We start from the raw sequence: 13,585 nt of genomic DNA, 5'->3' as shown, positions 1-13,585 counted from the left end.
TTGGGTTCACGTAAGACCAAAGGTTTTTCGTGAGACCCGTAAGACCAATTTATATTCATTGATCAACTTTATAAGCTAATGATCTAATGGTCTAAAGTTGCACGGTGGCAATTTTGTAATTATTAAGAAGTCTCGTGGCGTTTATGAATGTTCAGATCTGACGATTATAGATCTAATCCAAAGGTTGAGAATTGGTCTTACGGGTCTCACGAAAAACCATTGGTCTTACATGATCCCAAGTCTATATATATATATATAATTTTCGTATCTAATTACTTGATTTAGTAAGAAACAAAGTATATAAAGATTTACGACCAAATCAAACCTAACGATTTCATGATACATTCCGTCACAAATCAAAAACATGATTTACGTTAAAACGGTGTTGAACATTTTCCTTTATCAATTCGAAGTTTCTAAATCAATCATGACAACGAAAGGTTCGTATACGTATGAATCATGATGGTCCCGAAAATAATTAAAATATTCGATTTATAGAAACACATCAACTAAAGATATCAATTCAGTTTTGGCATCTAAGTTGAATATAATTAAATGTTTTATTAAAGGAATAATTACAAAAAGTGATCCATTTGATTTGAAACCTACCACAAAATGACTCAAGTTTTCGAAAATTACACAAAATGACCCAAATTTCGGAATTCGGTTTCATTTCCACCAAAACCAGGGAAGATTCAGAGACGAAACCACAAAGTTGATCCAAAACGCTACATAAAACTCAGACCAATCCTCGTAACTATAAACGTAAAAGAGTTGTACAATAGCCAAAGCATTCTCATGGTTTGAACCGGATAATGCTTCCTACTCGATCGGATTGTTTCGATTCATCTACTCTTTGTAAAACAAAACCATCAAGATCATGGGATTTCCACATGATCATCTATCCAGCAGGGCAAAAGCCAAGAAACGGTGTCATTTGACTTCATAATTTTGAGATTCAGTAATATTATGCTCGTAATCGATATGGTCAACCAGCTTTTGATGGGTCGTTCCCAGCTTTCAACTTCAGGCTGCTTCTAAGGAGATCAGACAGCTCGGCTGCAGCAGCACGTCCCAGCTTCAGACAGCTGAAGTAATCATCCACTGTGCAAAACACGAGTAAACATATGTTTCAGCGACATAAATCTTTTTTTTCCATCCTGTAAAACAAAGGATGAATAGACCAACAACCAAAGATTGCTTCTTTTTGTAAGGAGATCAAAGGTTTTTGACTTGCAAGCCACATAAACAATCAAAACCAAATGAACCCAGTATATTCCACTCGAAAATAGAGTCAGCGCTTGAGATGTACACAAACCTGCTCTCAACCCCTAAAAGTAGAACCATTGTTTCCCTGAATTAAGCTACATTTGCTTGCCAAATGAGAGGAAAAAGCTATATACAAAGATTTGCCACTTCAACTCTAACACGCCCCCTCCAAAGGATTAACCCAGTGTCAAGAGGGGGCTAGACGAGAACAGCTTGCCCTAGAGTGTCGAGTCCCTTAAGATTGTTAGACCTTGGCTTTGATACCATATGTAATTATGTGGAACCCTATTAGATTACTCTCCGTGAGAAGAGGGTTCCAAGGTGCTTCTTGTACCACCAAATTTGTAACTTGTTTGCCCCAATAAGACATTACACAGATTATGGCATTACACGTATCTTGTTCGCAGTACTAAATTTGTATCTTGTTTGTGTCGCATCACTCGTATTTGACAAGACTAACACATCTGAGTATATATTTCCACGGAAACAATAATAAAGAGGCAAGATTGAATGGTACCTGCCATCATGCCGTGCGTGACGGATGTAATAATCCCATGTTCCATTAGCTCACCTCCCAGTCTTAATGATCCTTGCGGAAGCACAGAAACCATCGAGTTTGGGAAAACCAAATACACAAATGCCTTTACTTTCTGCAATTGAAGGTCAAAAGCTAATAAAAAGTTATTTTGCATCAAAAATATCAGTGCCTAAAGTGAAGTTCACTGCAAATAAAGAGAAAAGATTGATGAACTATCCCAAATAATGGAAAAGAAAAGAATCACGTAACTGCAGCCATGATCAGGAAAGAAAAAGAATTTTTATAGATGTATAACATAAATGACACTAACCTGTTCTTCTATTTTGCTGGGGTCGAGTAAAATATGTCCACCTTCAGCCATACAACAACATATTGCAACTACAAAACCAGTAAAAGAGTCAGGAAATCGAAAATATGCAGTAAACAGAATTACGGAACTTAGGCATAAATTTATCTTACCAGCAAGATGCTTTAAAGGAATCCCGGCATCTACAAGAGCAGCACAGGCTGCATTTATTGCACAGGGAAGAAGCTAAAAAATCGTCAAGAAACATCACAAACGGTTCAATTTAACAGAACAGAGCCAATGCACCAAGGGATCTTTGGTTTTGCAAGGGTTAGGAAAGAAGTCCTTGTATGCAGCCTTTCGCTCGACCTTTTGTAAAGATGTTGTTTCTGTGACTCAAATCAGTGATCTTGCAAAAACATAGTTGAATCGATAACAATAAAAAACAAAGAAAAATAAAAAAACTTCAACACAATCGTCTGTAAATCATGTTTCTATGATGCATAACAAAAGTTTACTAGCATAAGCAGTAAGGAATTACGGTAATGAAGTGTGGCGTACAACTATGAAGGATACAGCACCATCATCATTGACAACCTGCAATGAGAGGATAACAGCCATGGCGATCATCATTCACCCGTCCCAAAATCAAAAAGCTACCAAGCATAAACTTTAAGATAATAGTAATGAAAAACCATCTAAATGTAAAGAAGCCAACAGCATTAGATAAGATAGATAAGCACTTGCGCCTTATAAGTTGCAAGATCCATGAATATTTTATTTAACATAAAAGTTGCACAGGTTCATAACTATAACATACATACACAAGCAAAAAAACCCCAAATCCTTTTTATCTGGCATTAACTTGGAACAGCGTGCATCTAAAGCACCTTTACTAAGATCACCGGATCCACATCCAAACACACTCACAGAACAATATGGATTACATGCATATGTCTATGTATGTCCATGTAGCAATAGAAACTACAAAGGCAATGACCAGGCATTTTAAGTACCTCATATATATAAGTGGCAACCAAAAGCCACAAGCAAGTGTTGGAACAACATAGAGAGATAAACAAGATTTCATGTAAACCCAAATTGATAAAATTCAAATTTCATCTAATATTCCAGGTTGCTTCAAGATGTGTAAGCATAGCAAGTAAATGGGAAAGCAACATTGGCAATACAATAACCCTAAGGACACGTTTGGTTTGATGGAATGGTTTTGAGGGATTTGGATTTGGATTTGGAAGGATTTGGAATCTTTGGTATGTTTGGTTTATAGGATTTGGAATGGAAAAATAAATTATAAATAATTACAAAAATAAATAAATTACATTTTTATTAATCGATTAACAAAACAAATGTTTTTAACACTTTTAAAACATAATTACATACAATCCTACGAAATGCCGTGAAATACCAAGCACCCCCGAAGGATTTCAAAATCCTATGTTTGTGGGATTTCAAATCCAGAAAATCCTTCCAACCAAACATGAGATTGAAATGGAATTCAATTCCAAATCCCTTCAAATCCAATCCAATCCCGCAGCCAAAACGGGACGTAAGAGTTATGAATCAACACCCCTAAATTTTGACAACCCGTTGCTTGTTTTATGCATGTTGACAAACATACCTGAATTACAATTGATGTTGTGGTATTAGGATGAACATTCAAAAGGCAGATGCTCTGCAATGTCTTCTTCAGTACCATCTCATACTCCCTCTCCGGTTTCCCTAATCATCAAAGGAGACCCAAATAACGCATAGCATGGTCATAAATGCACTTTAGAATTCCATCATAACCAGCAGGTATGCGACAAATAGCATGCATAGGTGCAAACTTGAAACAGTATTAAATTACAGAACAAGAATTACGGCTAAAAGAAATCCAAATTTCTACGGTGAATTGCAGATGTCAACAAACAGTGCCTTACAAAAAGAAAGATGATGACTGGAGCTTTCAACAAGTTATTTATATTAGTATTTAACAATCAATCACAAACAATAGTAGATACAACTTTGAAAAACAACTCACAATAGTAGTAGTAAGTTTTTTATTTGGGAACTAAGACCGCAAAATAAATGAGAAAAACATCAATAAACATTGCAGATACAACTTTAAAAACAACTCACCACTCTGCCCGGTTTTTGGCTTCCAAATGACTTCAATACATGCTTTTTCTGGGTTCTCATTTTTCCTAGTTCCAGCTTTCGGTCCATAAACAGCAGCAATCACCTTTGTGTCACCTAATACCAGATAAGAAACATCATTTGACACTATCAAAAGGAATTCAAGGAAAGAAGAAAAAAACAACCAGGAACCTAAGACTTTCCGGCCAACACTCAATCTTGGTAATCTAGTCCAGTGCTGTGAAGGCGACAATGTCTTATGATAAGGGAATCTCCACAGAGATGGATACGGAAAACCCCTGAGCAAATGAGTGTATGTCACTTGATTTGACAGCAGAGCCGTTATTCCCGGCTGGCATAGAAGTCTCTCGTGTGGGCAAAGGAGATGAGACAACTTTTTTAAGAGTGGCAAATGAGCCCATTACAAGTGTTTACAATAAGGTCTCTTGAATTAGTCATATAAATGAATAACTCCAAATCAAGAAACTTAATTGCACTTCCTTTCTTGAAATAATTCATGAAAAATTTACCTACTTGTTCAGGGTAATTATGTACATTATTGATGATATTTATTTCGGTCCCATAAGATTCTCCTATTTTATCATCATTGAAACATATTCTAACGCATTTGATTAAAATTAAAATGTTTCTACCAAACTCTGTGTAGAGTCAGTCATCACACTTCTCATGGGATGAAGAAAGCATTAAAATGTCGTCCAACTAATGTGAGAACAAATTTTGCCAGAAGTTCTCCACCGTAGTTGAGATGCCACAATCACAACAGATTTCTGATTCAGAAATATTCAGATCAAGAATTTTCAAGATTGTATTATCTTTCTACTTCCGTCCAAATAAATTGCTAGCATGAAGACCCAGAAAGAGCATAGCTCATCCTTTTTATCAAAAAACCTCGCTGCAATACTGCACTATATGGTGCAAACATTAAATTACTATATACAGTTAGCGTCATAAGTAAGTTCCTTATACTCTAGCCAAAAAAAAGATATTCGAAAGCACTTAACCAAATCTTACTCGAGGAAGTTTGTCTTCAGATTTTAATGAAGCAATAGGCTATAAAAGCATAGATAAATCTATGATCTTAGTAGAAATTCTGTATGCTACAGGCAAGAGAGCCATCGTATGACATTCTAAGCTAGAGAGACATACGACCTAGTCTGAAAGGGTAATTGAGCACATTGTTCCAACGAGCACGATCTACACTGATGCCTAACTACTGCAGAAATACATAATTATAACAGCATTCCAACTTCGGCCAAACGACCAAAATTTCCAAGACAGCCAGCTTTAGTATTTCACAAGACCTTCCATTTCACCAGAGTAGCACCCTCAACATATCATAGAAAGATATCAAGTATTATACTCATAAAAAAAGCTTCAATCACCAAGAGCTAAGAGTATAATAACACTAAATTGAAGCATGTAGCATTCAATTTTCTTGGAGGGTCATAGTTTTTACTCATTGCTAGCAAGTTCTTACCATAAAACCAATTAAAATGGCAATACCAGAAACAATATTTATCTTCTCTCAGGAGGAACATAAAAATGTAAATAGAATAAACACAGAAATATTTCATAGACAACCTCCTTCAATTATATCACCAACATCACTAATTATAGTATTTTGGCGAAGGCCAATGTAGTTAGACTCATTTCTGAAGAGAGTCAAAAAATGGGTATCGATTTGAATTTGAGAAGCAACCCATCTGACATACAAAAATCTTAAGTGTACCTCTTCTATATTTGAAACGAAAGGGAGTGTCTCCTTCCGCTATAGAAGAATGGAAAAAAAAAAAAAAAAAAAAAAAACTAAAAATTGTTGCAGAATAAGAATCCGATTTGGGGTAAAACCCCAATATTTGGATCGAATCAACCCTAAAAACATATACTCAGAATCTTAGTGAACTTTGGAAAGTAAAACAAAATTGCAGAACTTAAGGAGAAATAAGAGAGAGTAGAAGTAGGACCTTGAGCCCAGCTAGCGGAGCCATGAGCACGGTGGAGTATGCCTCGAGTACAAGCCACCGGTCTTCGTTGATTAGGGGTCCGCCCATCCGCTCTATCAACTGCCATAATCGCCCTTGAATTGCCAAACAAGAATGTAAATTTCCAGTTGGGTAACAATGGGATGATTGTTAACTTTAGGGTTTAGGGTTTATGCTTACCAGATATCTTCAAGGGATTTTCAGCTAAATGAAATACATAGTTTCAGTAACCAGTCTTGTATTATTTTTATATTATTTTATAAATAATTAGAATAGCGTACTTTTAAATTATTTTTTATATGTCGGTCTATTTTAAAAAATCTATCATTTATAATAATGAGTAATTTGTTATTTTTTAAACCGGTTAACTCCTTAATTTTTTATTGCTTGTGTAGCTTTAATGAGGTAATATGAATGACATATAATTTTGATAACTTAATTAAAATAAAAATAAAAACCTATTTCAAATTACTATTAATGATTTTCATTTTTTATTGTTATGATTTAAAAAAATATTTAATTTTTTTGATTTTTTGTTATTAAGTTGCATACAAATTAAATATTCTAAAATAAAATATTTCTTAAATAAATATGCTACATTATTTTTTAGATATATTTTGTTTGTAAAAAAGGTAACATTTCTTATTTTATGTTGTTCAAAAAAATACATATCTTTTAAAGTTTTCTCTAAAATATTAACAAAAAATTGTGTTCTACAATTTTTTTAATATTGTTAAATTAATAAATAATTCAAAAAAATCTAATTAATTTAATATATTTATACGTCAAGTAAAAGTTTTTAAACAAATATAATATATTCGTTAAAGATAATATTTTGTTGGTAAAAAATGAACAATTCTTATTTTTCTTTTTAAAAAAAAAAACACATTTTTTTTAAATATTAGCGAGATAAGTTGTCTTCTACTAGTTTTATTAATATTGGTATGTTAATGTATAATTTAGAATTTTTTTAAATTCATTTAATATTTTTGTTAAATAACATGTAAAATATCTAAATATTAAAATTAAAAGTAAATTGTTTAATAAGAACTAGTAGATATTATAATAAAATAATTTTGAAAGTATAATGTTCTAATAAGAAAGTCACATCACTATAGTACATGTGGACAGCCTACTTGGACAATAAGGTGGCATAGAAACCTGTTATAATTGGTAAATTTAAATCAAAAGGTTACTTAATGCAATAATGAGTAAATTTTTCAAAGTGAAGCTTTATAATAAAAATTAGTTTGAAAGTACATTGCTGCAATAAGAAAAACTGGAAGTATAATGCTATAATATAAAATTTTATGAAAATAGATTGTTATTTTGTGTATTTTGTCCAATACATTTATTATAGAGTTTCACAAAAGATAGTTATAAACAGATGATAAAACAAAGAAATGTAAACCAAATTGAATAAAACAAACCATCCACATGCATAGAAAAGTATTGAATCCATAAACAATGAGTTGAAGTGCATAGCTTGTTCAGTAACTTAAATTGAGATATCCAAACCATCGTATTTCTCTTTTGTGATTTTATCCAACATCTGGATCATTTCAGTAGTAAGATGATTAATAGAATCTCCAACTGTACCCTTTATGAAATAGACTTCATCAGATATAATATCAGATGTCTCATCTATGTCCTTATTTGCCTTGTTAACCTCCATTAATTTATCAAAACTACATAGTTTTATTATCTCTTCCACTTCTCCTGTAGCGTCCTCTTCTTCTGTAAAAGGATAATCTATGAACTTGCCAAATTCTTAACCTCGATATTTGCATGCTTATGCATTTCCTCGTAGTTCAAGAACAAAACCATATCTGGTCGTTCAAGGCTTGCTTTACGGTACCCAATCACATGATCCCAAAAAGGTCCATTTGGGGTAATGCCACTACTAAACATCTCAAATGCATCCTTCAGTTTTATTGAAGCAGATGCATTATCTTTCAACTTGTTCATGAAGTGCCAGAAGGAAACAAACACATCTTTAGGGTTTCTACATATATAAACAATCCGACAACCAGAATTGACGATGGACTCGGGCAATGAATTGTAAGGAATATGGGTCGCCATGAGGCCATTGGCATGAGAAGGGTTGTTCAAGAAAGACTCGGTCTCGATGAAAGGGACACAATCACGAGGGCTGATAGTGAGTAATGGATGTGTTGAACTATAAGCAAAACCGTTTTTGAACTTGGTTCGGTTCATAATGGCAAACACAAGAGCCTTAAGCCATGTTGTGCCAAATTTTGGATGACTGGCCAAGAAAACATCTGTTGGTTTAGCTTTCAAATCGTCTTGTGTGGCCATAATTGCTTCAACTAAGAAGCTAGCATTCGAATGATACCAAAAGCCTTGGTGGTACCAGAAACCTTGGTACTTATACACGTGAATATTCATCCAACTTTCCTGCATCGGAAGAGTTGACACTTTCTCCTTATACCGCTCGATGATCTCTGACATTTTTTCTTTTCTTGATTTTTCTTCATCTTTTGTGACATTCGCTACAGGTGAATAAAAGACAATAGGGGAGAACATTATCAACCGTCAGGAATCAAAGAAAGCTTCAGACGTTTGTAGGTAGTTTGAAACTCATTCGTGTGTGATGTACTATATATATATATATATATATATATATATATATATATATATATATATATATATATAGAAGGAAACAATAATAGCTAGCACCTTCTTGTATGCAATGGTGATTATTAATCGACAAGGTGAACGTTTTTTATGTGTTTGTGAAACAAAAAATACAGCAAAAAAAATTAGAATACATATGAAACAAACACATTATAAAATAACTAAAATGATAATCAATAAATTAAATTTTAATTTTAAATTAAAAAAATCATATGAAATAATATCTGGTTTTTATATTTATCATGGATTCTTATTTTATAAAATAGGAAATAAATGGTTGAATTTTTCTATGTTGCAGCTAAGCCTCTCCATGACGTCCCTGGGCCAATTCTGTGGATCCCATATTCTCCACCCATACTCATGAATGATTTTTGTCAGATATCTATTAGGAAGCATCAAAATTCTATGAAAAAATAATGGAAATTTAACTTGAGTTTTATTTTAGGTAACATATTTTTAAAACTTCCATTTTGTTATTTAAGATTTAAAGTTTTAAACATTTAAGTAATCGGATAACTGATTGAAACATTAACCGATTATCATGCTAATGTGGCGAGTGATGTAGAAGTGTTTTCATCTTCAACAAAATAATAAAACACTAAAAAAAATGGAGATCCAAAAAGTTGGCCTCTATATTTGGAGGTCAATAAAGCAGACCTAATATTTTATTCGATTTTTCTAATTATATATAGATTAACGATTTAATACATTAATATAATAATAAATATTTGGCATAAATATTTTTTGTTCTTGAATGCATTTTCTATCAATGATCTTGAATCATATGTTATTTTATTATTAAAAATGTTTTTAGGGTTCGTTTGGTTTGTAAGATTGTTTTTTAGGGATTTGAATTTAATGGAGGGATTTGGATTTGAAGGAATTTGAAATCAATGGTATGTTTGGTTTATAGGATTTGGAATGAAATTGAATTCCATTATTTATAAACAGTTTATAAAAAATTATAAATAATTAAACTACATTTTTACTAATCAATTATTACAAAACAAATGTTTTTAATTCAAAACTTTATTTCATACAATTCTACGAAATCCCGTGAAATTCCGAGCACCCCCTAAAGATTTCAAAATCTTATGTTTGTAGGATTCCAATTAAGTCATATCATTTCAAATCCGGACAATACAACAAACCAAACATGAGATTCGAATAAATTTGAAGTGGTTCAAATCCCCCTAAATCCACTTCATTATTGTAAACCAAACGGGACCTTATTGTATGATTGGACTTGTGTTTTTTAGTTTTGAAAGGACCCACCATTTTTCCATTTTATGATTCATATTCAATTTTAAGTCTGTCCTTAAGCAGAAGGCTTATACAGATGTATAAAGATTAGTCTTTGACCAAAAAAAACAAGAATCTTAACAGATTCCACTATATACCAGATTATAGTGGAATCCTTATGCAATATAAAAACAAGAATGCTTACGCATATGTGTAAGCATTCTTGTTTTTATATTTCAGAGAGCATCCTCTATGATATATCATCAATACATATCTAAGCACATATATAGTGTAGTAACAGATATATCCTACCTAATCAAATGAGAAATCTCCAATACAAAAGCATTTATTATAAGAAATTTTACAAAAGATAATTAGAAACAGATGACCAAACAAAGAAACGTGTGCTGAAACAGGTAAAACGAACCATCATCCATAAATAACGAGTTGAAGTAGCTTGTTCGTTCACTTAAAATGAGATGTCTAAGCCATCGTACTTTTCTTTTGTGATTTCATCCAAAATTTGGATCATTTCCGTCGTAAGATAATTAACGGAATCTCCAACTTTACCCTTTCTGAAAAAGAATTCATTGGATAAAACATTAGATGTCTCATCTCCATCCTTATTTGCCTTATTCGCCTCCTTTAATTTCTCAAAACTGCATAAATTTATCAGCTCTTCCACTCTTCCAGTGGCTTCCTCCTCTTCTGTAAAAGGATAACCTACGAACTTGGCTAATTTCTTAACCTCGTTATTTGCATCTTTCTGCAGTTCCTCATAGTTTAAGAATAAAACCTTATCTGGTCGTTCAAGGCTTGCTTTACGGTACCCAATCACATGGTCCCAAAAAGGTCCAACTGGGGAAATGCCACTGCTAAACATCTCAAATACATCCTTCAATTTTATCGAAGCAGATGCATTATCTCTAACCTTGTTCATGAAGTGCCAATAGGAAACAAACACATCTTTAGGGTTTCTACATATATAAACAATCCGACAATTAGAGCTAACGATAGATTCAGGCAATGAATTGTAAGGAATATGGGTCGCCATGAGGCCATTGGCGTAAGCAGGGTTGTTCAAGAAAGACTCGGTCTCGATGAAAGGGACACAATCATGGGGGCTGATAGTAAGCAACGGATGTGTTGAACTGGAAGAAAACCCGCTTTTGAACTTGGTTCGAGTCATAATGGCAAACACAAGGGCCTTAAGCCATGTTGTGCCAGATTTTGGATGACTGGCCAAGAAAACATCGGTTGGCTTAGCTTTGAAATCGTCTTGTGTGGCCATAATTGCTTCAACTGAGAAGCTAGCATTCGAATGATACCAAAAGCCTTGGTGGTACCAGAAACCTTGGTACTTGTACACGTGATTGTTCATCCAACTTTCCTGCTTCGGAAGAGTTGAGACTTTGTCCTTATATCGCTCAATGATCTCTGACATTTTTATTTTTCTTGCTTTTTCTTCTTCATCTTTTGTGATGATCGCTACAGGTGAATGGAAGACAACAGGGGAAAGCATCATAAACGTCAAGAACCAAAGAAAGCTTCAGATGTTTGTAGGTAGTTTGCAACTCATTTGTGCGTAATGTACCCTATATATAGAAGCAAATTCTAATAACTAACACCTTCTTGTACGTAAAGATGATTATTAATCGACAAACGATTTTTTAAAATATTCAAATTTCAGACTATTTTATTCATAACAAAATCAGTCGAATATTTTCGTCAAAATATTATACTTTAGTTTTCGTTATAGAAACCATTAAAAGTTAGTATGGTGTCATTTTCTCAATTATTAAAAGTTAGTATGGTGTCATTTTCTCAATTACTCCCCATATCTTCAGAGATCTTGATCTAACATATTAAAATCAAGATAATTTTTAAATATTGTTAGGGGTTGTTTATCAAATATTTAACTGGTAATTATTTACTGATAAGAGGTGTTATCTTCACTTATCTTGTTGGATAACATTCACGGTTATTAATTGGATTGTTTGTAACTTCTCTTACCTCAGTTACTGGGTAAGAACCTCGGTTATTGTCACACCTCTCACCTGGTAAGATTCTTGATCTTCACCCGCCAAGTGCTTGGTAATCAACCCCCTTATAATTTGATCCAACAAGTAAATTACACGCTTTATTTCGCATATGAATTGTAGGGTCGCATTCGTTTTAAATTGATTTTATGTGCTAATTTAGTCGAATTGTGGAACAAAGGCCACATTTGGCTTTGTAGCTTCGGTTGCATTCGTCAAAAGACAATATGGTTGTTGTTATTGAATGGTATATATAAAAAAAAACAAAGTGGTTGTCAAATGAGAACCAAAATATATTCAAGAGCTGTCGGAACCAATCTCAATCATTCGATAATTAAGTTTTATTTTGGACTAAAATTCAAGGTGGTATTACGGTTCATATATGAAATGTATATACGTGCAAGTTTTGTTTCATATGTGAAACAATCTTGAATTCGTATGTTTCACGTGTATTGTTTCATATATGAAAATGGTTTAATCACGTGACACCGTTCAAACCTTCACATGTGAATGTATGTATGTATGTATGTATGTATGTATGTATGTATGTATGTATAATGGTAGTTTACATAGTTTGGAGGAACTTAGCCTTGTAGTAATAGTCATAGGGATCGACATAAGTTTCACTAACGCTTTCCATTTCATACTTGAGAAACATCAACTCTAAACGTTCCCACCATTCAAGTCCTCGAGCCACTGCGCACCTTCCAATCACTCTCCATACCATCATCATCATCATCCTCCATGCTATCTTCATCATCATCATCCATGACATCACAAACATCATCATCGTATCCTTCAACATCATAGTAGATATGATCCCCATCCTAGCTCGATCTTCTTTTGTTTCTTCAACTCACCACCAAAACCCTTAATTCTCAAGAAATATAAAGTGGAAATGAGTGCTAATCGTTTTTAATTAAGTAATAAATAACGTAATTAAACATGCTTTTTTTGTGATATTTATAAACGGCTTATAATTAGTTCACGTAAAGGAACACAACTAGAAAAAGGGTGATGTGGAAAACAAATAATACGTTGTTACTTGTGTGATGTATGCAACGGTGTATAGAATTATGACGTTTTTCAGATAGCTTCTCTAAGATTATTTATTATGACGTTTTTCAAGTATTTGTGACGGTTTATAAAAGGTAGTTTCAAACATTTGGTTAAATTAAATACTATAATTTTTTTTTAATAATTTATTGAATTATTTATTTATTAAAATTAGATATTTTAGATTCAAAAATAAATGGGCCTCTAAGCCTCTCAAATTGAATTCTATGGAGCCCATACTGCTTTCCAGGCTCCCAGAGTTCCAGGCTTCCATCGGTCTATTTTTTGTCAAATATTTATTTTTATCTATACTATATTATAAAGTATTTGACAAAAATTCTTAAAAACCATTTTTTAT

General features: G+C 33.0%; 2 protein-coding genes and 1 pseudogene across 3 annotated transcripts; all 3 read right to left on the bottom strand.

Annotated features, from left to right (window-relative positions):
• Positions 1-575: 575 nt before the first annotated feature.
• Positions 576-6,432, bottom strand: LOC112520294 (exosome complex exonuclease RRP46 homolog). 2 transcript variants are annotated; one of them, XM_025128612.1, is made up of 9 exons: positions 6,413-6,432; positions 6,215-6,327; positions 4,233-4,346; positions 3,733-3,833; positions 2,670-2,690; positions 2,267-2,339; positions 2,118-2,185; positions 1,787-1,919; positions 576-1,104 (listed from the first exon to the last, which is right to left on the bottom strand). In XM_025128612.1, the coding sequence occupies exons 2-9, from the start codon at positions 6,318-6,320 to the stop codon at positions 989-991; spliced, it is 732 nt and encodes a 243-aa protein (XP_024984380.1). In that variant the 5' UTR covers positions 6,321-6,327; positions 6,413-6,432; the 3' UTR covers positions 576-988. The 2 variants fall into 2 exon arrangements, with proteins under 2 accessions (XP_024984380.1, XP_024984381.1); XM_025128613.1 differs by having other exon boundaries at positions 993-1,160; positions 6,215-6,421.
• A 1,298-nt stretch (positions 6,433-7,730) lies between these two features.
• LOC112520186 lies at positions 7,731-8,779 on the bottom strand (annotated as a pseudogene).
• Positions 8,780-10,490: 1,711 nt separating this feature from the next.
• LOC112520276 (flavonol sulfotransferase-like) lies at positions 10,491-11,657 on the bottom strand. Its single transcript, XM_025128583.1, has one exon. The coding sequence runs from the start codon at positions 11,655-11,657 to the stop codon at positions 10,602-10,604; it is 1,056 nt and encodes a 351-aa protein (XP_024984351.1). The 3' UTR covers positions 10,491-10,601.
• Between the last annotated feature and the right edge of the window lie 1,928 nt (positions 11,658-13,585).

The sequence above is a fragment of the Cynara cardunculus genome, assembly GCF_001531365.2.
Source record: "Cynara cardunculus var. scolymus isolate 2C chromosome LG 10, CcrdV1, whole genome shotgun sequence".
In the NCBI taxonomy this organism is placed as follows: Eukaryota; Viridiplantae; Streptophyta; class Magnoliopsida; order Asterales; family Asteraceae; genus Cynara; species Cynara cardunculus.
This window is presented reverse-complemented; position numbering and strand designations above follow the sequence as displayed.